The 24,576-nt window shown below is 37.4% G+C and overlaps 1 protein-coding gene across 1 annotated transcript in view; it reads right to left on the bottom strand.

The window, feature by feature from the left end:
- Positions 1 to 1,505: 1,505 nt before the first annotated feature.
- C9H10orf143 (chromosome 9 C10orf143 homolog) overlaps positions 1,506 to 24,576 on the bottom strand; it is a 46,050-nt gene continuing 22,979 nt past the window's right edge. The window contains exons 3-5 of the mRNA XM_053691740.1: positions 16,152 to 16,316; positions 12,560 to 12,625; positions 1,506 to 2,844 (exon numbers count right to left, since the gene is read on the bottom strand). Of these exons, the coding sequence (XP_053547715.1) occupies positions 2,815 to 2,844; positions 12,560 to 12,625; positions 16,152 to 16,316 (261 nt within the window). The 3' untranslated portion in view covers positions 1,506 to 2,814. The remainder of the gene's footprint in view (positions 2,845 to 12,559; positions 12,626 to 16,151; positions 16,317 to 24,576) is intronic.

Raw genomic sequence — 24,576 nt, forward strand, 5'->3', positions numbered from 1 at the left:
TCCTGAGTCTTTACCTTGCTTTGCTCCTGTTGGCTGCCCTAAATCTATTTAACCAGCTAACCTCACACCAGAATCACATTCAAAAGAATATTAAATTAATCCACAGTGGAGGAATTTATATATTTATTTACTTATTAGTACTGCTTAGGTCCAGTTTCACATATTGCAATTTATTTCATATTTTTAAATGATTAGCTCAGCAGTGGATAATCCACTGCTGGGCTAATAATTTAAAAAAAATTGATTTAGTTGTTTTTTGGGATGTTGAGGTTGCGAGCGAAATTGCATGGGGGGGGCAGAAAATTTTCGCCCAGGGTCCAGTCAATATTAAAGACGGCCCTGTAAACAGAGATATACAAAGTATGATCCTCATTTCTTAAAGTAACACTTGGCTTTTCTCTCCTTCATACATAGAAATGAAAGATCTTACAGTGCTGGAGAATTCCGCATTTTTTCTTTAGAATATTCAGGGAGTTCAGCCCCTGTGAAGTCTGAACTGCAATTTCTCTCCAAGCTGGAGAACATTTGAATATCAGGGCCTGTGTGAGACATTAAGGACTGGAAATTATATTGCTCACCAGACTCAAAGACCTAGATTCATATGTGCTCATGAGATTGCAGAGGGGCCTCTTTTGAATTATGTTTGAAATAAATTGAGCATTGATGTACTTATATTATCAACAGCATCGCTAGTGGGCATTCTTGCCATTAACATCTTTAGTTGTATCAGGTGCCCAGTACATATCATCTCTCACATCAAATGTGAACCGCCGGAAACACTAAAAAACAATCACAGCACTAAGGAAACACGTTGGGAAAATGTGTTATTTATATGTTTGTAAAGATAAGTGATACACATGCATCTTTTGTTATGGAAAAAGGAGTCTCGTGACTACAATGCAAGATGTCCCAAGGGTCTGCCCATGACCGCTGGGTTTTTCACCTACACCTCAGACCACCATGCAGAATTCATAAAGATTATATCCCATCATATCTTGCAACTCGCTATTTCAAAGCAGTTGAGGACATCTCATTTCCATATTTCTTTTATTTCTCTGAAACATTTATTTCTTGCATTGTTAGAACTGTTTATAGAGGACCACATTTGTTTCAGTTGTGTTTATTCTGTACAATTTAGATGCAGATATCCTTCACAAAAGATGCTGGTCCATTGACTATCATGAAGAGTGATTCATAACTCAAGGATGAGGCACAGGTACAAATATTTATGAATTCCATAATTTTTGGGAGTTACAATATTGTGCTGAGCTACTTCGGGGAGATATTAGTTTCACATATGTTTTATTAAATCTAGGCCAATGTCACTGTTTGCATAGTTATTTAAACTTTTGTGATTCGGATAAAATGTGCAATTAAAAAAAAAAAAAAAAAAAATTGGCTTTACTTTTGTTAAACTGATTTCTTTCTCTTGGTATCCATTGCTGAAACTTAGCTCAGGAATGAGCTTTCATGGTTGAGATAGAGCACGCAATTGTACAAAAAACAACTTTCCAATTCACTTTAATTATCAAAATGTGCACAACCTTTTTATATGCACAAGAATTCACAGTATATACATTTATGCATCTTGTGATTGGCTGATGGCTGTCACATGATGCAAAGGGAAAGAAATTGAACTAATTGAAATTTGTCTGAAAAAATAAATAAAATCTACGACTCATTTGAAATTCAGACTAAGTGCTATTGTCTTTGTATTATGCAAGTCTACTATTTAATGGTCCTTTAATCAGACATAATAAAAGCAAACAAGCATTCATCTCACATTCAAAGTCAATCCTATCCCCACATTAACAGGAGACAATGTACTAAAAACACTCAAGTCAAATGGTCATTTTAATATAACTTCACATCTGTAGTTCAAAGTAAGGTTGGAAATTTATTTTTAACTATACTTTGCTATCCATAAAATTGTGGATATATAAAAAATAATTTTTAAACATTTATCTCGGATATTAAAAATCAAATATCTTTATACTTGATACTACTTTATACTATACACTAATAAGAATGTCAATTTAAAAAAATATTTTAACAGTTCAGTAAATAAATCTATTTTTTAACACATGATAATTAACCCCTTTATGCTGTTAGGACGTTCCATGTCGTCCTAACAAAGCTGGGCTTTAACGCCGTTCGGATAGCATGGAACGTTCTTCCATATACAGCGTCCTGCGAGGATCGGCCTGGAAGTCGTGCCTATTAGCGTAGGTAGTCCGCCATGATCCAATCCTGGCCTTGAAATCACGCAGTCGCATTGACAATTGCGTGATTTCATTTTTACGAAGTGTTTACATCGGAGTGAACACTATAGTACAGCCACAAAGGGGTTAAGAAGCAGTAGGATTCTAAATAATACTAGAAATAACAGACAGTGGTTTTACCATTTGCATAGCTATGATAATGTCATATAAAATGTATAAAAATATACTTCATTCTAATTGTAGAACAAAAACATAGTATCAAAATACTAAGGATTATATTGTTATTTAAAAGGATTATGAACTATGTAATACTTTTCCAGGGAAAATGGATATGTTTTTATATAATGTTATAAAAAGTAGTGTCCATATCTGAGCAACCAATTACTGCCAGCAGTTGAGACTGTTGCTTGGAGTAGACATTTCACTTGTGTGAGGTCATCTGCTTTGTTGGTTATGTTTAAGAATAAGGCAAAAGTCCGGGCATATATACACATGTTTACAAAACTTATTAAATGTGTTAGATTTCTCTTTCCCATAGTGGAATCTCAGTACTGTCTGAGAAGTATATAAAAAAGGAAGATGATTTCATTCTCTAGAGACCAAGGATGTGGTTAATGTGACCCTGAAATTAAAAGATAGAGAAGCTTAATTAGATTTAACAAATTGTTTACTCATGACAATATACAAACAGTGCTACAAAATATACAAAAAAAAAAAAAAAAGGAGTACAAAATCTTATTTTTTTTCATTAGTCGGTAACAGTAAAACTGGTTTTCCACAAGTTACTCGATCACAGAATCACTTTCAACTGATGCATCATATCTGTAAAAAGCAGACTAGATAATATCACATGAATATCTCATGGTAGAGAAGGAAGATATTTTATCTAGAAATTTCCTCGCCACATCCTATTGTAGATGAATTTAAACATCCAATCAGGATACTTGTCTTGGGACATTTATTTACTTTGTTAATGTTGTAATGGTAACACCACCACTAGTTATACCTGCTGTTAATAATAGTGGCTCCTTCTAGTTCCCTTATGCATACTGTCAAAGGCAGATGCTTTTGTTAGCACTAGCTCAACTCAAGGAAAACAGAATTTATGTTTACCTGATAAATTACTTTCTCCAACGGTGTGTCCGGTCCACGGCGTCATCCTTACTTGAGGGATATTCTCTTCCCCAACAGGAAATGGCAAAGAGCCCAGCAAAGCTGGTCACATGATCCCTCCTAGGCTCCGCCTACCCCAGTCATTCGACCGACGTTAAGGAGGAATATTTGCATAGGAGAAACCATATGATACCGTGGTGACTGTAGTTAAAGAAAATAAATTATCAGACCTGATTAAAAAAACAGGGCGGGCCGTGGGCCGGACACACCGTTGGGGAAAGTAATTTATAAGGTAAACATAAATTCTGTTTTCTCCAACATAGGTGTGTCCGGTCCACGGCGTCATCCTTACTTGTGGGAACCAATACCAAAGCTTTAGGACACGGATGAAGGGAGGGAGCAAATCAGGTCACCTAAATGGAAGGCACCACGGCTTGCAAAACCTTTCTCCCAAAAATAGCCTCAGAAGAAGCAAAAGTATCAAACTTGTAAAATTTGGTAAAAGTGTGCAGTGAAGACCAAGTCGCTGCCCTACATATCTGATCAACAGAAGCCTCGTTCTTGAAGGCCCATGTGGAAGCCACAGCCCTAGTGGAATGAGCTGTGATTCTTTCAGGAGGCTGCCGTCCGGCAGTCACATAAGCCAATCTGATGATGCTTTTAATCCAAAAAGAGAGAGAGGTAGAAGTTGCTTTTTGACCTCTCCTTTTACCAGAATAAACAACAAACAAGGAAGATGTTTGTCTAAAATCCTTTGTAGCATCTAAATAGAATTTTAGAGCGCGAATAACATCCAAATTGTGCAACAAACGTTCCTTCTTTGAAACTGGTTTCGGACACAAAGAAGGCACGACTATCTCCTGGTTAATGTTTTTGTTAGAAACAACTTTTGGAAGAAAACCAGGTTTAGTACGTAAAACCACCTTATCTGCATGGAACACCAGATAAGGAGGAGGAGGAGAACACTGCAGAGCAGATAATTCTGAAACTCTTCTAGCAGAAGAAATTGCAACCAAAAACAAAACTTTCCAAGATAATAACTTAATATCAACGGAATGTAAGGGTTCAAACGGAACCCCCTGAAGAACTGAAAGAACTAAGTTGAGACTCCAAGGAGGAGTCAAAGGTTTGTAAACAGGCTTGATTCTAACCAGAGCCTGAACAAAGGCTTGAACATCTGGCACAGCTGCCAGCTTTTTGTGAAGTAACACAGACAAGGCAGAAATCTGTCCCTTCAAGGAACTTGCAGATAATCCTTTCTCCAATCCTTCTTGAAGAAAGGATAGAATCTTAGGAATCTTTACCTTGTCCCAAGGGAATCCATTAGATTCACACCAACAGATATATTTTTTCCATATTTTGTGGTAAATTTTTCTAGTTACAGGCTTTCTGGCCTGAACAAGAGTATCAATAACAGAATCTGAGAACCCTCGTTTTGATAAGATCAAGCGTTCAATGTCCAAGCAGTCAGCTGGAGTGAGACCAGATTCGGATGTTCGAACGGACCTTGAACAAGAAGGTCTCGTCTCAAAGGTAGCTTCCATGGTGGAGCCGATGACATATTCACCAGATCTGCATACCAAGTCCTGCGTGGCCACGCAGGAGCTATCAAGATCACCGACGCCCTCTCCTGATTGATCCTGGCTACCAGCCTGGGGATGAGAGGAAACGGCGGGAATACATAAGCTAGTTTGAAGGTCCAAGGTGCTACTAGTGCATCTACTAGAGTCGCCTTGGGATCCCTGGATCTGGACCCGTAGCAAGGAACCTTGAAGTTCTGACGAGAGGCCATCAGATCCATGTCTGGAATGCCCCACAGTTGAGTAATTTGGGCAAAGATTTCCGGATGGAGTTCCCACTCCCCCGGATGTAATGTCTGACGACTCAGAAAATCCGCTTCCCAATTTTCCACTCCTGGGATGTGGATTGCAGACAGGTGGCAGGAGTGAGTCTCCGCCCATTGAATGATTTTGGTCACTTCTTCCATCGCCAGGGAACTCCTTGTTCCCCCCTGATGGTTGATGTACGCAACAGTCGTCATGTTGTCTGATTGAAACCGTATGAACTTGGCCTTTGCTAGCTGAGGCCAAGCCTTGAGAGCATTGAATATCGCTCTCAGTTCCAGAATATTTATCGGTAGAAGAGATTCTTCCCGAGACCAAAGACCCTGAGCTTTCAGGGGTCCCCAGACCGCGCCCCAGCCCATCAGACTGGCGTCGGTCGTGACAATGACCCACTCTGGTCTGCGGAAGGTCATCCCTTGTGACAGGTTGTCCAGGGACAGCCACCAACGGAGTGAGTCTCTGGTCCTCTGATTTACTTGTATCTTCGGAGACAAGTCTGTATAGTCCCCATTCCACTGACTGAGCATGCACAGTTGTAATGGTCTTAGATGAATGTGCGCAAAAGGAACTATGTCCATTGCCGCTACCATCAAACCTATTACTTCCATGCACTGCGCTATGGAAGGAAGAGGAACGGAATGAAGTGTTTGACAAGAGTTTAGAAGTTTTGTTTTTCTGGCCTCTGTCAGAAAAATCCTCATTTCTAAGGAGTCTATTATTGTTCCCAAGAAGGGAACCCTTGTCGACGGAGATAGAGAACTCTTTTCCACGTTCACTTTCCATCCGTGAGATCTGAGAAAGGCCAGGACTATGTCCGTGTGAGCCTTTGCTTGAGGAAGGGACGACGCTTGAATCAGAATGTCGTCCAAGTAAGGAACTACTGCAATGCCCCTTGGTCTTAGTACCCGCTAGAAGGGACCCTAGTACCTTTGTGAAAATCCTTGGAGCAGTGGCTAATCCGAAAGGAAGCGCCACAAACTGGTAATGCTTGTCCAGGAATGCGAACCTTAGGAACCGATGATGTTCCTTGTGGATAGGAATATGTAGATACGCATCCTTAAAATCCACCGTGGTCATGAATTGACCTTCCTGGATGGAAGGAAGAATTGTTCGAATGGTTTCCATTTTGAACGATGGAACCTTGAGAAACTTGTTTAGGATCTTGAGATCTAAGATTGGTCTGAACGTTCCCTCTTTTTTGGGAACTACGAACAGATTGGAGTAGAACCCCATCCCTTGTTCTCCTAATGGAACAGGATGAATCACTCCCATTTTTAACAGGTCTTCTACACAATGTAAGAATGCCTGTCTCTTTATGTGGTCTGAAGACAATTGAGACCTGTGGAACCTCCCCCTTGGGGGAAGCCCCTTGAATTCCAGAAGATAACCTTGGGAGACTATTTCTAGTGCCCAAGGATCCAGAACATCTCTTGCCCAAGCCTGAGCGAAGAGAGAGAGTCTGCCCCCCACCAGATCCGGTCCCGGATCGGGGGCCAACATTTCATGCTGTCTTGGTAGCAGTGGCAGGTTTCTTGGCCTGCTTTCCCTTGTTCCAGCCTTGCATTGGTCTCCAGGCTGGCTTGGCTTGAGAAGTATTACCCTCTTGCTTAGCGGACGTAGCACTTGGGGCTGGTCCGTTTCTACGAAAGGGACGAAAATTAGGTTTATTTTTGGCCTTGAAAGACCTATCCTGAGGAAGGGCGTGGCCCTTACCCCCAGTGATATCAGAGATAATCTCTTTCAAGTCAGGGCCAAACAGCGTTTTCCCCCTTGAAAGGAATGTTAAGTAGTTTGTTCTTGGAAGACGCATCCGCTGACCAAGATTTCAACCAAAGCGCTCTGCGCGCCACAATAGCAAACCCAGAATTTTTCGCCGCTAACCTAGCCAATTGCAAAGTGGCGTCTAGGGTGAAAGAATTAGCCAATTTGAGAGCACGGATTCTGTCCATAATCTCCTCATAAGGAGGAGAATCACTATCGATCGCCTTTACTAGCTCATCGAACCAGAAACACGCGGCTGTAGTGACAGGGACAATGCATGAAATTGGTTGTAGAAGGTAACCTTGCTGAACAAACATCTTTTTAAGCAAACCTTCTAATTTTTTATCCATAGGATCTTTGAAAGCACAACTATCTTCTATGGGTATAGTGGTGCGTTTGTTTAAAGTAGAAACCGCTCCCTCGACCTTGGGGACTGTCTGCCATAAGTCCTTTCTGGGGTCGACCATAGGAAACAATTTTTTAAATATGGGGGGAGGGACGAAAGGTATACCGGGCCTTTCCCATTCTTTATTTACAATGTCCGCCATCCGCTTGGGTATAGGAAAAGCTTCTGGGAGCCCCGGGACCTCTAGGAACTTGTCCATTTTACATAGTTTCTCTGGGATGATCAAATTCTCACAATCATCCAGAGTGGATAATACCTCCTTAAGCAGAGCGCGGAGATGTTCCAACTTAAATTTAAATGTAATCACATCGGGTTCAGCTTGTTGAGAAATTTTCCCTGAATCTGAAATTTCTCCCTCAGACAAAACCTCCCTGGCCCCCTCAGCCTGGTGTAGGGGCATTTCAGAACCATTATCATCAGCGTCCTCATGCTCTTCAGTATCTAAAACAGAGCAGTCGCGCTTACGCTGATAAGTGGGCATTTTGGCTAAAATGTTTTTGATAGAATTATCCATTACAGCCGTTAATTGTTGCATAGTAAGGAGTATTGGCGCGCTAGATGTACTAGGGGCCTCCTGAGTGGGCAAGACTGGTGTAGACGAAGGAGGGAATGATGCAGTACCATGCTTACTCCCCTCACTTGAGGAATCATCTTGGGCATCATTTTCAGTGTCACATAAATCACATCTATTTAAATGAGAAGGAACCTTGGCTTCCCCACATTCAGAACACAGTCTATCTGGTAGTTCAGACATGTTAAACAGGCATAAACTTGATAACAAGTACAAAAAACGTTTTAAAATAAAACCGTTACTGTCACTTTAAATTTTAAACTGAACACACTTTATTACTGCAATTGCGAAAAAGTATGAAGGAATTGTTCAAAATTCACCAAAATTTCACCACAGTGTCTTAAAGCCTTAAAAGTATTGCACACCAAATTTGGAAGCTTTAACCCTTAAAATAACGGAACCGGAGCCGTTTTTATCTTTAACCCCTTTACAGTCCCTGGTATCTGCTTTGCTGAGACCCAACCAAGCCCAAAGGGGAATACGATACCAAATGACGCCTTCAGAAAGTCTTTTCTATGTATCAGAGCTCCTCACACATGCGACTGCATGTCATGCTTCTCAAAAACAAGTGCGCAATACCGGCGCGGAAAATGAGGCTCTGCCTATGATTAGGGAAAGCCCCTAGAGAATAAGGTGTCTAAAACAGTGCCTGCCGATATTATTTTACAAAATACCCAGATTAAATGATTCCTCAAGGCTAAATATGTGTATATATGAATCGATTTAGCCCAGAAAATGTCTACAGTCTTAATAAGCCCTTGTGAAGCCCTTATTTACTGTCTGAATAAAAATGGCTTACCGGATCCCATAGGGAAAATGACAGCTTCCAGCATTACATCGTCTTGTTAGAATGTGTCATACCTCAAGCAGCAAAAGTCTGCTCACTGTTCCCCCAACTGAAGTTAATTCCTCTCAACAGTCCTGTGTGGAACAGCCATGGATTTTAGTAACGGTTGCTAAAATCATTTTCCTCTTACAAACAGAAATCTTCATCTCTTTTCTGTTTCAGAGTAAATAGTACATACCAGCACTATTTTAAAATAACAAACTCTTGATTGAATAATAAAAACTACAGTTAAACACTAAAAAACTCTAAGCCATCTCCGTGGAGATGTTGCCTGTACAACGGCAAAGAGAATGACTGGGGTAGGCGGAGCCTAGGAGGGATCATGTGACCAGCTTTGCTGGGCTCTTTGCCATTTCCTGTTGGGGAAGAGAATATCCCACAAGTAAGGATGACGCCGTGGACCGGACACACCTATGTTGGAGAAATGTAGATTCAGTTCTGTGGCTTGATTAAGATACACTGGGTAATTGACTTTCTATTAAAAAATGGCAACCCTTTATGTTTTTAAATGGCAGTTTCCTTTTGTCTCTCTATTAAGGTCTAATTTATATTGGGCCAGATTACAATTAACATGCTCTTTAGCCACCATCAGAAAAGCTTTTGTGCATGTGGGTTAGCACTCGTATTACAAGTTGAAAGTAAATCCTGACTTCAATGGAGGGTGCAGAAGAAGAAAAAACTAGCACACACTCACTTGCACACAGTAAAACACATTATTAAATATTACAGAATTAAAATTATTATTTAGAAATTATATATTTATTTTAGTTTATTTATATAGCCATTTGCAGTCAAATACATGGCCCTATACCTTTGAACCCTTATAAATGTTTATGAATATTTTTTATTCATTAATAAAAAACAAAAATGGTCCGGCACCTAAGCTTACATTCCTGCTTTTTAAAATAAAGATACCAAGAGAACAAAGAAAAATGAATAGAAGTAAAATTGGAAAGTTGGAATTATAAAACTGCATGTTATATCTGAATCATGAAGAAGAAAAAAAATTGGGTTTTCATATCCTTTTAAAAGAGACCCTCAAGTCAAAATTAAACTTTCATGATTCAGATAGACCAACAACTTACCAATTTACTTACATTAACAAAATGTGCACAGTCTATTTATATTTGCACTTTTTGAGTCACTGGCTCCTATTGAGCATGTTTAAAAGGGACATGACACCCACACTTTTTCTTTCATGATTTAGAAAGAGAATGCAATTTTAAACATCTTTCTAATTTACTTATATTATCTAATTTGTTTTATTCTCTTGATATTCTTTGCTGAAAAGCATATCTAGATATGTTCAGGAGCTGCTGATTGGTTAATGCACATAGAAGCCTTGTGTGATTGGCTCACCATGTACATTGCTTTTTCTTCAACTAAGGATATCTAAAAAAATTAGCAAAATAAATAATAGAAGTAAATTGTAATGTTGTTTAAAATTTCTATTCTCTATCTGAATCATGAAAGAAAGATTTTGGGTTTAGTGGCCCTTTAAGAAATCACAGAATATACGTATATGCACTTGTAATTGGCTGATGGCTATCACATGATACAGGTCGGTGTAGTGGAAATAGACATAACTTTAAAATTTGTCAGAAAATGTCTCTGATAAGTGTTAACTATTCCAAATGACATTTGATATGGTATGATGATTACATGGGTACTTTGAACAACGATTTTGTTTTTAAACTTTTACTTGCTACGCATATAATCTGTACACAAACAATATTTGCGCGTGAGTGAAAAACTTTACTTTCAACTTGTAATAGGAAGGCACAAATGCTCACGGTATACTAGCATTCCATTAACATTAGAAATCGCACGCAATTATCTCTGGCAAAAGGAGAGAAAATGTTTACAAGGAAGGTCTGTTTTGTATTGAGTTGCAAGAACTTATAGTTCATTAGCCACATACCGTGAAATATCAAACCTTTTATCATTTGCCTCCTGCCACTTCCCCAGATCTTTTTTTACACTACAGTGCATGTAACGTGATCAAATAATCAAGTGGTTTTCAGAAATGCAGCCTAATGTTGGCCAAGACTGAACAAATATAAAATATTCAACTCTCATTAATGTCTTTGTTAACAAAGAAGACCTGAAGTCAGTATTAAAGGGATATACATAGTGGTGTCTCCAGGAAATATATAAAGGAGAAGGAACACCCAGGGTCAAAGGTTAAAGGGCAACAAATAATTAGCTATACTAAAGACCTACTACTGAAATAATTAAAGGAACAGTAAGGTCAGAGCACCCAATTAAAAAGAAAAAAAATATCCCAATTTACTTCTTGGTATGCACATTGTTTTGGATGATATGTGGAGAGTTCAGAAACCAGACAAATTAGAAAATAACTGCATCTTAACATATATGTGTAACTAAGTTAGACGATTTCTCTAAACCATGAAAGTCTAATTCGTTGGAGCATGTAATATTAAGACTAGAGACCTTGCATCTCTATGTGTTTAACTCCTGCAAAGGGTTAAAGACATAGAAGAAGCACCACTTGGGATCCGTAGAGCACTCCTCCCGAGCGGAAACTGCTGCTTAGCCAATCAGCCACACTAGATACATAGCTAGGTCATGTGACTAGTGCTACTGCTGATTGGATCAGTGGCAGTTTTCTCTCTGAACCAGAGGTGTGAGAAGGGGTTCTGGTCTTAAAATGACATGCTCAAATAAATCAGATGATGTTATTTTTCAACTATAATAGGCCTTTAATTTTGTCTTACTGTCCCTGCAATACGAATTGTTGTAGGACATCAGCTATACCTGCTCTACTAAATTCCATTTATAATCCATTTGTCTGTATTGCTTTAATACTAAAGACTCAATGAATATCTAGATACAAATTTCACATAAAAACACAAATCCATAAGTAAAGATGCAAATACTAGGGGGGAAAAAAACTATGCACACAGGGATAAAATCATTGGCATGGAACCTGCATTGTGTGTCAAATTAAATTAAAAAAACAGCACGTATAACAAGTGCTGCTATTTTCCATGCTCTGATAAAACACTGTCAGACAAGATCAGTTTTCCAGTTTTTCCTTCATTCTCATCATCTTAGGGATGAAATAGTTTGGTTGAATAATGTGATTTCAACTGTTATATATAAAAGATATATAATAAATACAGATAGACAGATAAAAATCCACTTGTCTTGCTCAATACTCATTATTTGTATTCTCAATATTTATTTAGTCAAATCAACATAAAATGCCATTGTTTCTTCACTGGACTCTGCTATCTAAAATGTATAAAAAAATATTTCAATTATATTTTAAGCCTGCTGCTTGTCCAAAACACGCTCAATGATTCTGAATTATCAAGCATTCGGAGCTTGATGCCCCTGTTTCTGCGCGAGCCTTCAGGCTCTCTAGAAACAGAAGTTATGATGCAGCGGTCTAAAGATATAGAAATCAACCCGATCGAATACTATCGGGTTGATTGACACCCCCTGCTAGCGGTTTATTGGCCGCGAATCTGCAGGCGGCAGCATTGCACAAGCAGTTCACAAGAACTGCTTGTGCAATGATAAATGCCGACAGTGTATGCTGTGGGCATTTATTGATGTGCGGCATACATGATACACTACTCCGTATCATGTCCACTCACACTATGATAAATTGGCCCCTATGCATCTTCTTTTATTATTTACATGCCATGTTTCTAAAACAATAATGAAGGTTTTTTTTATTACGGTAGATCCAAAATGATATTATATATAATAGAAATATACAGTATGTATTGAATTCATTTACTAAGAATCAAAGAAAATACTCACAGATTCCCCTGCAATGCATCTTTGGCACGGCTGACTAGAACCAGCATTTCCATAATTTTGAAAATTCTAGAGGTACACAAAAAAAATGCAACAATGTCACTAAAACAAGTCCTATGGAATAGAGAAACATTGTATAAATCTATATAATAAAAACATAATTTATGCTTACCTGATAAATTTATTTCTCTTGTGATGTATCGAGTCCACGGATTCATCCTTACTTGTGGGATATTCTCCTTCCCTACAGGAAGTGGCAGAGAGAGCACCCACAGCAGAGCTGTCCATATAGCTCCTCCCTTAGCTCCACCCCCCAGTCATTCGACCGAAGGCTAGGAAGGAAAAGGAGAAACTATAGGGTGCAGTGGTGACTGAAAGTTTTAAAAATAAAAAAATAAAAAATATATATATATATATATATATATATATATATATATATATATATATATATATATATACACATACCTCTCGTAATAAACAGGGCGGGCCGTGGACCCGATACATCACAAGAGAAATAAATTTATCAGGTAAGCATAAATTATGTTTTCTCTTGTAAGATATATCGAGTCCACGGATTCATCCTTACTTGTGGGATACCAATACCAAAGCTTTAGGACACGGATGAAGGGAGGGACAAGACAGGGACCTTAAACGGAGGCACCACTGCTTGTAGAACCTCTCTCTCAAAAATAGCCTCCGAAGAAGCAAAAGTATCGAATTTGGAAAATTTGGAAAAAGTATGAAGCGAAGACCAAGTCGCCGCCTTACAAATCTGTTCAACAGAAGCCTCATTTTTAAAAGCCCATGTGGAAGCCACAGCTATAGTAGAATGAGCAGAAATTCTTTTACAGCCCTCAAACACAGCAGGAACCTCAGGAGAAGCAGTTGGATGTCTCAGAGGAAGGGAAACTGCGCAACTGAGGCGTGAAAATAGGCCCCTCCCACCTCACTCGATGTTTTGAGGCCTATCAGAGAAACACCAGAGTGTCTCTTAATTAACCATGTGAGTTACAAAACTCAAAACCAAGCCACAATGACCCTTTTAGTCCCTTCAAAAAAATGTTATAATTGCCCTCAATAAACAAAATGTTTTTTCCAAACAGTGTCACTAGTAACTAATGAGCCCTTCAAGCAAGCTGAAATTTCTATCAAAGTGTCTGAATACAGCTTACCCTTCCCTCATGGGGATATTGCCAGCCTTTTCTAGAATTAACACAGTCTGTCTATAAAAATATAGACTGAACATACCTCATATGCAGCTTAGCCTGCAAACTGTTCTCCCAACTGAAGTTATCCAGTACTCTTCAGGCCTTGTGAGAACAGCAGTGGATCTTAATTACAAAGTGCTAAGATAATCATCCTCCTTGCAGAAATCTTCATCCCTTTTCTGCCAGAGAGTAAATAGTACACACCATTCAAAATAATAAACTTTTGCTTGAGAAATAAAAAAACTAACATTTTAGTCACCACATAGCTCTTTGCCCTTCCTAGCAGTTAAGCAGGCAGAGAGAATGACTGGGGGGTGGAGCTAAGGGAGGAGCTATATGGACAGCTCTGCTGTGGGTGCTTTCTCTGCCACTTCCTGTAGGGAAGGAGAATATCCCACAAGTAAGGATGAATCCGTGGACACGATACATCTTACAAGAGAAAATAAAATACTAATAATTATAATACTAATAATATCATCAATATAATAATACATTAGAAAATAAAATATCTGCACCAGTAAATTAAGGACATTAAACTGAAATCTTCATTCCCCAAAAAGGGCTAGATTAAAAGTGGAGCGCTGTTTTAAAGGAGCAAATTTGCCCATTTACGGACACACATTAAATAACCAGCCATTACATATGGCTGGTTAATGCTCCAGCAAGCTCGCAGAAGTACTTTGCGCTAAGCGCAATTAACTGGAGGTCAGACCTCTGGTTGATAAAAAAAAAAAAAAAATTGCTGCAAATGCCCCCGAAACAAATTGCACAGTTCCTTTAAATAAAATAAAAATATAAGCATTTTAATTTAATTTTTTTTTTTTAAAACTGCACAAATCAGTTATAAGGGGTTAAAGGGAAGGGATGTGAGGTGTTAGACAAAAAAATAGCACTGAAAGTGCCTTTACATTGCAGTCTACGGGGACTGTGATTATACTTTAAATATACACATATAAACACATAAATATATATGTATATATTAATATAGATATTTAATTTGCTGCCCAACGCTGCGTAACTTACCTCCTGTGCAGCACTAGGTGTTTTGCCGTGTCTCACGGCATGAGAACGAGGCTCCCATTGGAGCCTATGGAAGAGCGCTCTCGTGAGCCCAAGGCTTCCAGGCAATGCGCTGGTGTGTACTGGTATTCCTGAGTGCGCTTGCGAAAGCACAATTTTGTGCTCAACTCATAATCTAGGCCAAAATGTTTAATTATGCATAATAAAAGAACATTGCAAATCATATTATTTTTTGTGCTTTTGCTTTAAATGAAGTCTGAAAACTATAGTGTTACCCCTCCCCCAAAAAAGGCTGGGGTGCATTCTATGGAACTCAGAATCCTGACACGCCTAGATGCTGAATATTTACTGGTTTACATCTGTCCCTTTTTGGCCACAGCACAGAAAGATAAAAAAAATTAAAACGTGACAGTAAACACTATAGATTACATACGAAGCGCAACTTTGCACTTCTGCGAACCCGTAATGTGCGCTGTTTTTGTATGTGAGTGGTTTTTATATGTGTATATTCAAGCATATATACACACAGTCAACATATAAATGCATAAATATATATGTTTAAATTGGTATACTTCTACATTTTAAGAGACAGAAATATTAATAAATGTGTCCCCAATGAACACAAAGCACTCTTAACACCTGATATGTCATAACTTTGACCCTATTATAACTTTTTAATGTAATAAAATGTATTTATACCTTTTTATCAGTGTTAATAGGAGTGTTACTTACCGTCCAATGTATTTTTAATGTGTTTAGTGACACTTTTTAGGTTCGCGTTATGGTTAACACCTGATTTGCAGAATCGGTGTTAACCAAAGCGCAAACCGCACTCGCAGTGGTGCAATCGTATTTACTCACATCTTTTTAATATGAGTAAAATTACAAGTGTGTCCGTAAAGTCGCAATTTTGCCCAGACTTTTAATCTAGCCCCTTGTAATTACAAGATATTTTAAATACACAATTTCAAAGCTAAACTACATGAAAAGGGGGCAAAATAAATGCTGAAAGTGTATTATTTTATTACGCATAACTAAACATTTTACATTAAACTCTCAAGGTGTTTAATGACCTTTTAAGAGGTTTTTCTAAACTGCTTAATGTTTTTTAAATGTATTTTGTATGCAGATCTATTGCAATGCATATTTGTTAATGTGTATGTACCAAACTAACTGTTATTGGTGCTATGCAAACACGTTATTCCAGGTGCAATACCAATAACATACAAGATGTTTGTGTCAATAAGAAATTATAATTTGAAATCACCCTAAACAACATATTAGGAGGAAAACAAAAAACAAACAAACTGTGACCCCAAACTAAAAACAAACAAAAAGATTTTTTCCCACTGAATTAAGAAATATACCATTGAATTCTGCTGCACCTCCATCTTGGAGATGAACTCGTGTGTTGATGTATTTTTATCTTGTGACAGCTGCACCTGCCAGTATATCAAATCACATTCATTCAGCGGGTGAACTAAAATGCCATTTCCATTCCTGATGCCATTTAACCCTTTGCATGCGCGCTTCTGAAATAAACACAAATATTTTGGAAAACCTTTGTAAATGACAGTTCTATTAAAATGGTGGATCTATACAACATAAGCATTATCACTAACCGTTAGTGTACAGCATTAGAAGTATCATGAGGTAGCTATTATAGAAACAAAACTATATCTCAAATGTCTTCTTAAAAAAAAAAGCAAAATAATAAAATGAAAAAAGCACCGAATTGCAGTGATACCTGAACATTGTGATGATAGTATAGGGCTGATTTATCAAGGGCCGAACGGCCCCTGATGCCCCTGTTTCCGTGCGAGCCTTGAGGCTCGCCGGAAGCCGCAGTTATGAAGCAGCGGTCTAACTGGTCGGCTGCCTCTGAGGCAGCGGTCTGCAATCCAGCCGATCCTATACGATTGGGCTAATTGACACCCGCAGCTAGCGGCTGATTGGCCGCGAATCTGCAGGGGGCAGCATTGCACAAACAGTTCACCAGAATTGATTGTGCAATGTTAAATGCTGACAGCGTATGCTGTCGGCATTCAGAGATGTCTGTCGGACAGACATTGATAAATCGGCCCCTATATATGTTTCAAATTGTGATTTGAGCAATATTTGTAACTTTTTATTAAAGAGACATACAAGTAGACAAAGCTCTAATGTGCTATATTCATAGTGCAACAATAAAATGCTCTAATTGTTAAAAACAGCAAAGGAGTTAAACGTACAGTTTTATTGTTTAAAAAGATAGTCAACGCCTTTACTATCCATTCCCCAGCTTTGCACAACCAACACACAGTGCTAGTTCATATGTACCATATAGATAACATTGTGCTAAATCCTGTGGAGTTATTTATGAAGCAGCCCTAATTGCCTAAAATACAAGTCTGAAAATAGCACTGAGACAAGGGGCAGTCTGCAGAGGCTTAGATACAAGGTAATCACAGAGGTTTAAAGTATATTAATATAACTGTGTTGGTAATAAAGGGATTATCTATCTTTTTAAACAATAACAATTTTCAGGTAGACTTTTCTTTTAATTCCCCCTGCAATTCTATGTACACAGAATAAACCCCTAACTAAGTTTCAAGAAGCTCAATGAATTGAAGATTGTTTGGTGTGGACTCGATCTGCACAAGGAGCTAAGTGTCAGAAGGAAGGGGCAAGCAGTAATGATGAAAGTGAAACCTTTTTTCTTCTTCCAATAAAGTGCAGCTGAAAAGTTGATCAAATATGAATGATTAACCTATTAAATTGGAGATAAACCTCTTAATAATTTCTTAAATTATTTAAATGTATTTCTAATGGTATACAGTATAACTAAAATCAGTCATTTTCTGATATAACTGGAAAATAATCTGAAACGTTTTTATTCTAAAAAATTAAAGTTTATGCAGAAAACCATGGCTTTAAATGGAGTCTTACTGACTAGTGATTTAAATGTAATCCACCCTGACACATTCACACACACACACATATATATATCCCCATCCAAGAAGGGAAAGCACAATCAAACTAATTTTTTTTAATGCCAAGGTGCACTTCAATCCAAAGTACAAATCCAAATCCAAGAAAAAGGCACTCATTGGTCTTGTTAAATTAGAACATAGCATTTATTTAAGTAAACTTTAAAATAGACATAACGTTTCGGCGCATATTAGCGCCTTTGTCAAATTTCTCATAAAAAGGTCTAACAACGTATTGTTTTTAGGTTTACTTTGTTAAACCTTTTTAAGAGACATTTGACAAAGGCGCTAATGAGCGCCGAAGCGATGTCTATTTTAAAAGTTTACTTAAATAAATGCTATGTTCTAATTTAACAAGACCAATGAGTGCCTTTTTCTTGGATTTGGATATTATATATATATATATATATATATATATATATATATATATATATATATATATATATATATATATATACATACACACACACATACACATACACAACATGTTATAGTATATTCTCCCAGATATTCAAGAAGCCCACTGAGTTCTATAAGGCACAATTCTAAGTCAGTTATCTTTGAGGACTGAGTTGCCTACTTTCTCTGTGTATATAGCCCTTTAACAAAGATCTGCAAGGTGACTAGAACACGACTCCAACATATATTTATCACATATATTCAAGAGACCATAACTAATGAAAAATATATGAATAATACTCAAGTGTTCAGTGGATTATCAAGAGAAGAGCTTTCCTTTTTGGACAGGTGACCCTTCTGCTTTGGATTATATGTGAATCATTTAATTCACCAGTGGCCTACAGTTCCCAAAAGCAAGAACTAATGGACTTTACATTTGCACTTAGCATGGGGAAAATACTTCAAGATGAAATCAAAATTAATTCTGGTCTACTAACTGTTGTGACCATGTAAGAAACGTATCAGAACATAAAACAGCAGGGGAAACAGTATCAGAGCACTATACCCCAAATAATCATAAACACCATTTTATTATAAAAAGTAGCATAGCATCTTAAAATGCAGTTTTGTTGCTATGCTACACATTGTTTATTGACCGCTGTAGGTTTTAAGTAGCAGATATATCCTAGATGCTGTGTATTGAATTGTATTATATTGTACTATTTCCCCACAGAAGCTATACAGATTAACCCTTTATGTTACTTAAAAAAACAGGATTTTGTGTCCCCCCTCGGATCAGTAGAAGAGTAGCTGGACAGCAACTAAAACTTGCATAAAAAGTAATATATATATATATATATATATATATATATATATATATATAATATAGATAGACAGATATAGACAGACAGATACAAACAGGAAATGCTCTAATATGTTTGAATGTTTTATGTTTGTGTTTAACCCCAGAAAAGATATCAAATACATCATTAAAATCAACTCCAGAGTAGCAATGCACTAAATAGGAGCTGCCGCAAAATATCTGGTGAGTCAATGACAAGAGGAACTTGTTTTGTCACCCATCAACAGCTAACTCCAATAGTGTATTATTTTTCAACAAAGGATACAAAGAGAAATGACAATCTCCAATGGAATCATGCAAGTTTGATGTTCCCTTTCCTATACCTTTAAAGGGACATAAAAACCTCCACAAAATTATCTTATGATTCAGATAGTTTCTAAAATGTTCAAAAACTTTCTAATTTACTTGTACTTAGGTCTCTTGGTAACCTTTGCTGAAAAGCAGTTAGGAAGGTGTAGAAGCGTGCCGGTGACTGGAGCAATAAAATGTTATACATTTGCAGGAACAGTAGGTGGCAGCAGTATTTCCTGTACTGCTAAAAAAAATGTGCACGCTACCTATCTAGATATATCTTCAACAAAGAATACCATGAGAACAAAGTAAATTTTATAACAGAAGTTAATTGAAAGCTTTTTAAAAAAAATCTATGCTGTCTGAATAACAAAATAAAAATTTGGGGTTTCATGTCTCTTTAAAGCAATAGCTAGTTCTACAGCTGTTTTTTTGTGTTTGTTTTTTTAAAGCGATCAGGATTGTCAACATAAGTGAAGCTTTCTTACTTATTGGCTGACACAGAATCAACATAAAAGGACATTGCTGGATCACTATTAAATAGTGTAAAACATTTTTTTTTATATCTGTATAACTAATTAACTACATTTTTTCCATCACGTGTCTTTTTTTTTTTAAAGGGTCATATTAGTTGAAAATGATATGCCCTCATCCGTTAGAGCATGTGATTTTCCAAATAGGGACCATGCGCTACAGTGTGTTTAACCCCCCACAAAGGGTCCAGAGTGTTGCTTCTACTTTGTGTTTAATCACTGCAAAGGGTCGATAGTCGTTACATTACACGCTCTAATCTACCCATTACAGGACTGTTTTTTTATTGTTCTCAGACAAATGCAACGGATATAAAAAATGTATTGTGTTGTACAATCTGAGTGCAGATGCTTATTGCGTACTGTACTATATCAGTTTATAGGCCTCCAGCATGCATGTCTATAGATATTCAGCCCATGACTCTAACAAGCTGTCAGGCACTGACTTAAAGGGACGCTGAACCCAAATGTTTTCTTTTGTGATTCAGATAGAGCAGGCAATTTTAAAAAACTTTCTAGTTTACGCCTATTATCAACTTTTCTTCATTCTCTTGGTATCTTTATTTGAAAAGCAAGAATGTAAGTTTAGATGCCGGCCCATTTTTAGTGAACAACCTGGGTTGTACTTGCTAATTGGACAGCTCAAATAAACAAGTGCTGTCCATAGTCAACCAAAAATTGGCTGGCTCTTTAGCTTAGATGCCTTCTTTTTCAAATAAAGATAACAAGAGAATGAAGAAAAATTAATAGGAGTAAATTAGAAAGTTGATTAGAATTGCATGCTCTATCTTAATTATGAAAGACAAAATGGGTTAAGTGTCCCTTTAAAAAGGGACAATAAACACCTTGCGATTTTTATGTAAAATTTTAAGTTATGGGTAATACAATTTTGCAATATATTTTCATTATTTATTTTACCCCCTTTTCATGTAAATTTAGCTATAAAACTGGCTTTTCTATATCTCAGAGCTGGAAATGCGCCCTGCTGACTAAATGTAAATTTTTTGGACAGACCGTGCAATTTTAAACAAAATTTCCAGTTTCCTTTTATTATCAAATTTACTTTGTACTCTTAGTATCATTTGTTGAAGATTAAACCTAGCTAGGGTTAAAAGCAGAACTGCACTACTGCAAGAGCCAATAACAGGAAGCATATACAGTATGTGCAACAACCAATCAGCAGCTAGCTCCCGGCAGTGCATTGCTGCTCTTGAGCCTACCTAGGTATGCTTTTCAACAAAGGATACCAAGAGAGCAAAGCAAATTGGAGAACAGAAGTAAATTGGAAAGTTGTTTAAAACTGCATGCTCTGTCTGAAATCATGAATATGTTTTGGGGTTTTGTGTCACTTTAAACCTACCACTAAAATAGTGATCATCTGTACTACAAACATTTTGCTTAAAGGGACACTGAACCCACATTTTTTCTTTTGTGATTCAGATAGAGCATGCAATTTTAAATAACTTTCTAATTTACTCCTATTATCAAATTGTCTTCATTCTCTTGGTATCTTTATTTGAAAAGCAAGAATTTAAGCTTAGATACCGTTCCATTTTTGGTGAACAACCTGGGTTGTTCTTGTTGATTGGTGGATAAATTCACCCACCAATGAACAAGGGCTGTCCAGGGTCTGAACCAAAAAAATAGCTTAGATGCCTTCTTTTTCAAATAAAGATAGCAAGAGAATTAAGAAAAAAATTGATAAAAGGAGTAAATTATAAAGTTGCTTAAAATTGCATGCTCTATCTGAATCACAAAGGAAAAAAAATTGGGTTTAGTGTCCCTTTAATAGTGTATATTACAAAAATAGGCTTAAAGGATTACTTTCTGTTATAATTTTTAAGCTAAACAACTAACATATTAAAGTTAATAAACATTAATTAAAACCTACTGACCTATATTTTCTCCAAAACGAAGTTTCATAACGTTCTAAAAGTTATATCTTATATTTGCTGATGATGTCACGTTATCCTGCCCACTATTTTAATCACTGCATGTTAAAAATACTTAAACCAATAACTTTGTGTTTAAAGCGCCATTTTGAAACCTAGGTATTGTAAACGGATTGGTACAGAGCAAAGAATACCCACGGAGTGGGTTTGGAAAACAATTAAATTTGCAGACAAGATTTCTGATATACGGTAGAGATATGTTAATGAAATGCTATTGATAAAAAGTGTATTTGGGGTAGTTAGTTAGTAACAGGCATAGAAAATATTTACTTACAGTGGCCCTTTAACAAAAGTGAAATTCCAATAATGTGCATTTCCATTCCCTTTAATACATTTTAAAAGGGACACTAAACACCTTGAGGTTCTAATTTAAAACTTTTAATTAAAGGGACAGTCATCACTAAAATGGTTATTCTAAAAGATAGATAATGCCTTTTCTACCCATCCCCCAGCTTTCCACAACTAACATTGTTATATTAATATACATTATAACATTTAAACCTATACGTTTCTGCCTGTTTCTAAGCCACTACAGACAGCCTCTTATCATGTTTTTTTATTTGCTTTTCACAACAGGGGAGTGCTAGTTCATGTGAGCCATATAGATAACATTGTGGCTTGTGTCAGTCACTGCACAAATTGGCTAAAATGAAAGTCAATAGATAACTTAAGTCATGTGATCAGGGGGCAGTCTGCAGAGGCTTAGATACAAGGTAATCACAGAGGTAAAAATTATATTAATATAACTGTGTTGGTTATGCAAAACTGGGGAATGGGTAATAAAAGGGATTATCTATCTTTTTAAACAATAAAACTTCTGGTGTAGACTGTCCCTTTAAGCATAATGATCTCTAGGTTTCATAAAGAAAAATCTGAGATCACTTAAAGGGACAGTTAAGTCCAAAAAAAACTCATGTTTTAAATAGGGCATGCAATTTTAACCCCTTAAGGACCAAGGCCATTTTTCAATTTCTTTCCCTTAAGGACCAGGGCTATTTTTACATTTCTGCTGTGTTTGTGTTTAGCTGTAATTTTCCTCCTACTCATTTACTGTACCCACACATATTATATACCGTTTTTCTCACCACTAAATGGACTTTCTAAAGATACCATTATTTTCATCATATCTTATAATTTATTATTAAAAATATTATAAAATATGAGGAAAAAATGGAAAAAAAAACACACATTTTCTAACTTTGACCCCCAAAATCTGTTACACATCTGCAACCACCAAAAAACAACCATGCTAAATAGTTTCTAAATTTTGTCCTGAGTTTAGAAATACCCAATGTTAACATGTTCTTTGCTTTTTTTGCAAGTTATAGGGCAATAAATACAAGTAGCACTTTGCTATTTCAAAACCACTTTTTTTCAAAATGAGCGCTAGTTACATTGGAACCCTGATATCTGTCAGGAATACCTGAATATCCCTTGACATGTATATATTTTTTTTTAGAAGACATCCCAAAGTATTGATCTAGGCCCATTTTGGTATATTTTATGCCACCATTTCACCGCCAAATGCGATCAAATAAAAAAAAATTGTTCACTTTTTCACAAACTTTAGGTTTCTCACAGAAATTATTTACAAACAACTTATGCAATTATGGCATAAATAGTTGTATATGCTTCTCTGGGATGCCCTTTGTTCAGAAATAGCAGACTTATATGGCTTTGGCGTTGCTTTTTGGTAATTAGAAGGCTGCTAAATGCCACTGCGCACCACACGTGTTTTATGCCCAGCAGTGAAGAGGTTAATTAGGGAGCATGTAGGGAGCTTGTAGAGTTAATTTTAGCTTAAGTGTAGTGTAGCAGACAACCCAAAGTATTGATCTAGGCCCATTTTGGTATATTTAATGCCACCATTTCACCGCCAAATGCAATCAAATTTTAAAAAAAAACTTAATTTTTTTCGCAATTTTAGGTTTCTCACTGAAATTATTTACAAACAGCTTGTGCAATTATGGCACAAATGGTTGTAAATGCTTCTCTGGGATCCCCTTTGTTCAGAAATAGCAGACATATATGACTTTGGCGTTGCTTTCTGGTAATTAGAAGGCCGCTAAATGCTGCTGCACATCACACGTGTATTATGGTTAGCAGTGAAGGGGTTAATTAGGTAGTTTGTAGGGAGCTTTCAGGGTTAATTTTAGCTTTAGTGTAGAGATCAGCCTCCCACCTGACACATCAGACCCACTGATCCCTCCCAAACAGCTCCCTTCCCTCCCCCACCCCACAATTGTCCCCGCCATCTTAACTACTGGCAGAAAGTCTGCCAGTACTAAAATAAAAGGTTTTTAAATTTTTTTAATTTTTTTTAGCATATTTACATATGCTGTGGTGTAGCATCCCCCCTTAGCCCCCAACCTCCCTGATCCCCCCCAAAACAGCTCTCTAACCCTCCCCATCTGCCTTATTGGGGGCCATCTTGGGTACTGGCAGCTGTCTGCCAGTATCCAGTTTGCAAAAAAAGTATTTTTTTCTGGGGGGGGGGGGTTTCTGTAGTGTAGCTTTCCCCCCCCCCCCCCCCACCACCTGCCTGATCTTTTTTTTTTTTTTTTAATTTTTATTCCTTTTTTTAAAAAAATTTACACAAACTTTTTCTGTAGTGTAGCGGTTCCCGCCACCCGCTCCCTCCCCGTGCACGCGCCCCCCCCCGCCCTCCCGTGCACGCGTCCGTGCACGCCCCCGGACATCCCCGCCCACGATCCTGCCCCCTCCACATCACCGATGGCCGCCACCCGCCTCCCACACAGGCTCCCACCCACCAACGATACCGGCCATCG

This window comes from Bombina bombina, chromosome 9, assembly GCF_027579735.1.
Source record: "Bombina bombina isolate aBomBom1 chromosome 9, aBomBom1.pri, whole genome shotgun sequence".
In the NCBI taxonomy this organism is placed as follows: Eukaryota; Metazoa; Chordata; class Amphibia; order Anura; family Bombinatoridae; genus Bombina; species Bombina bombina.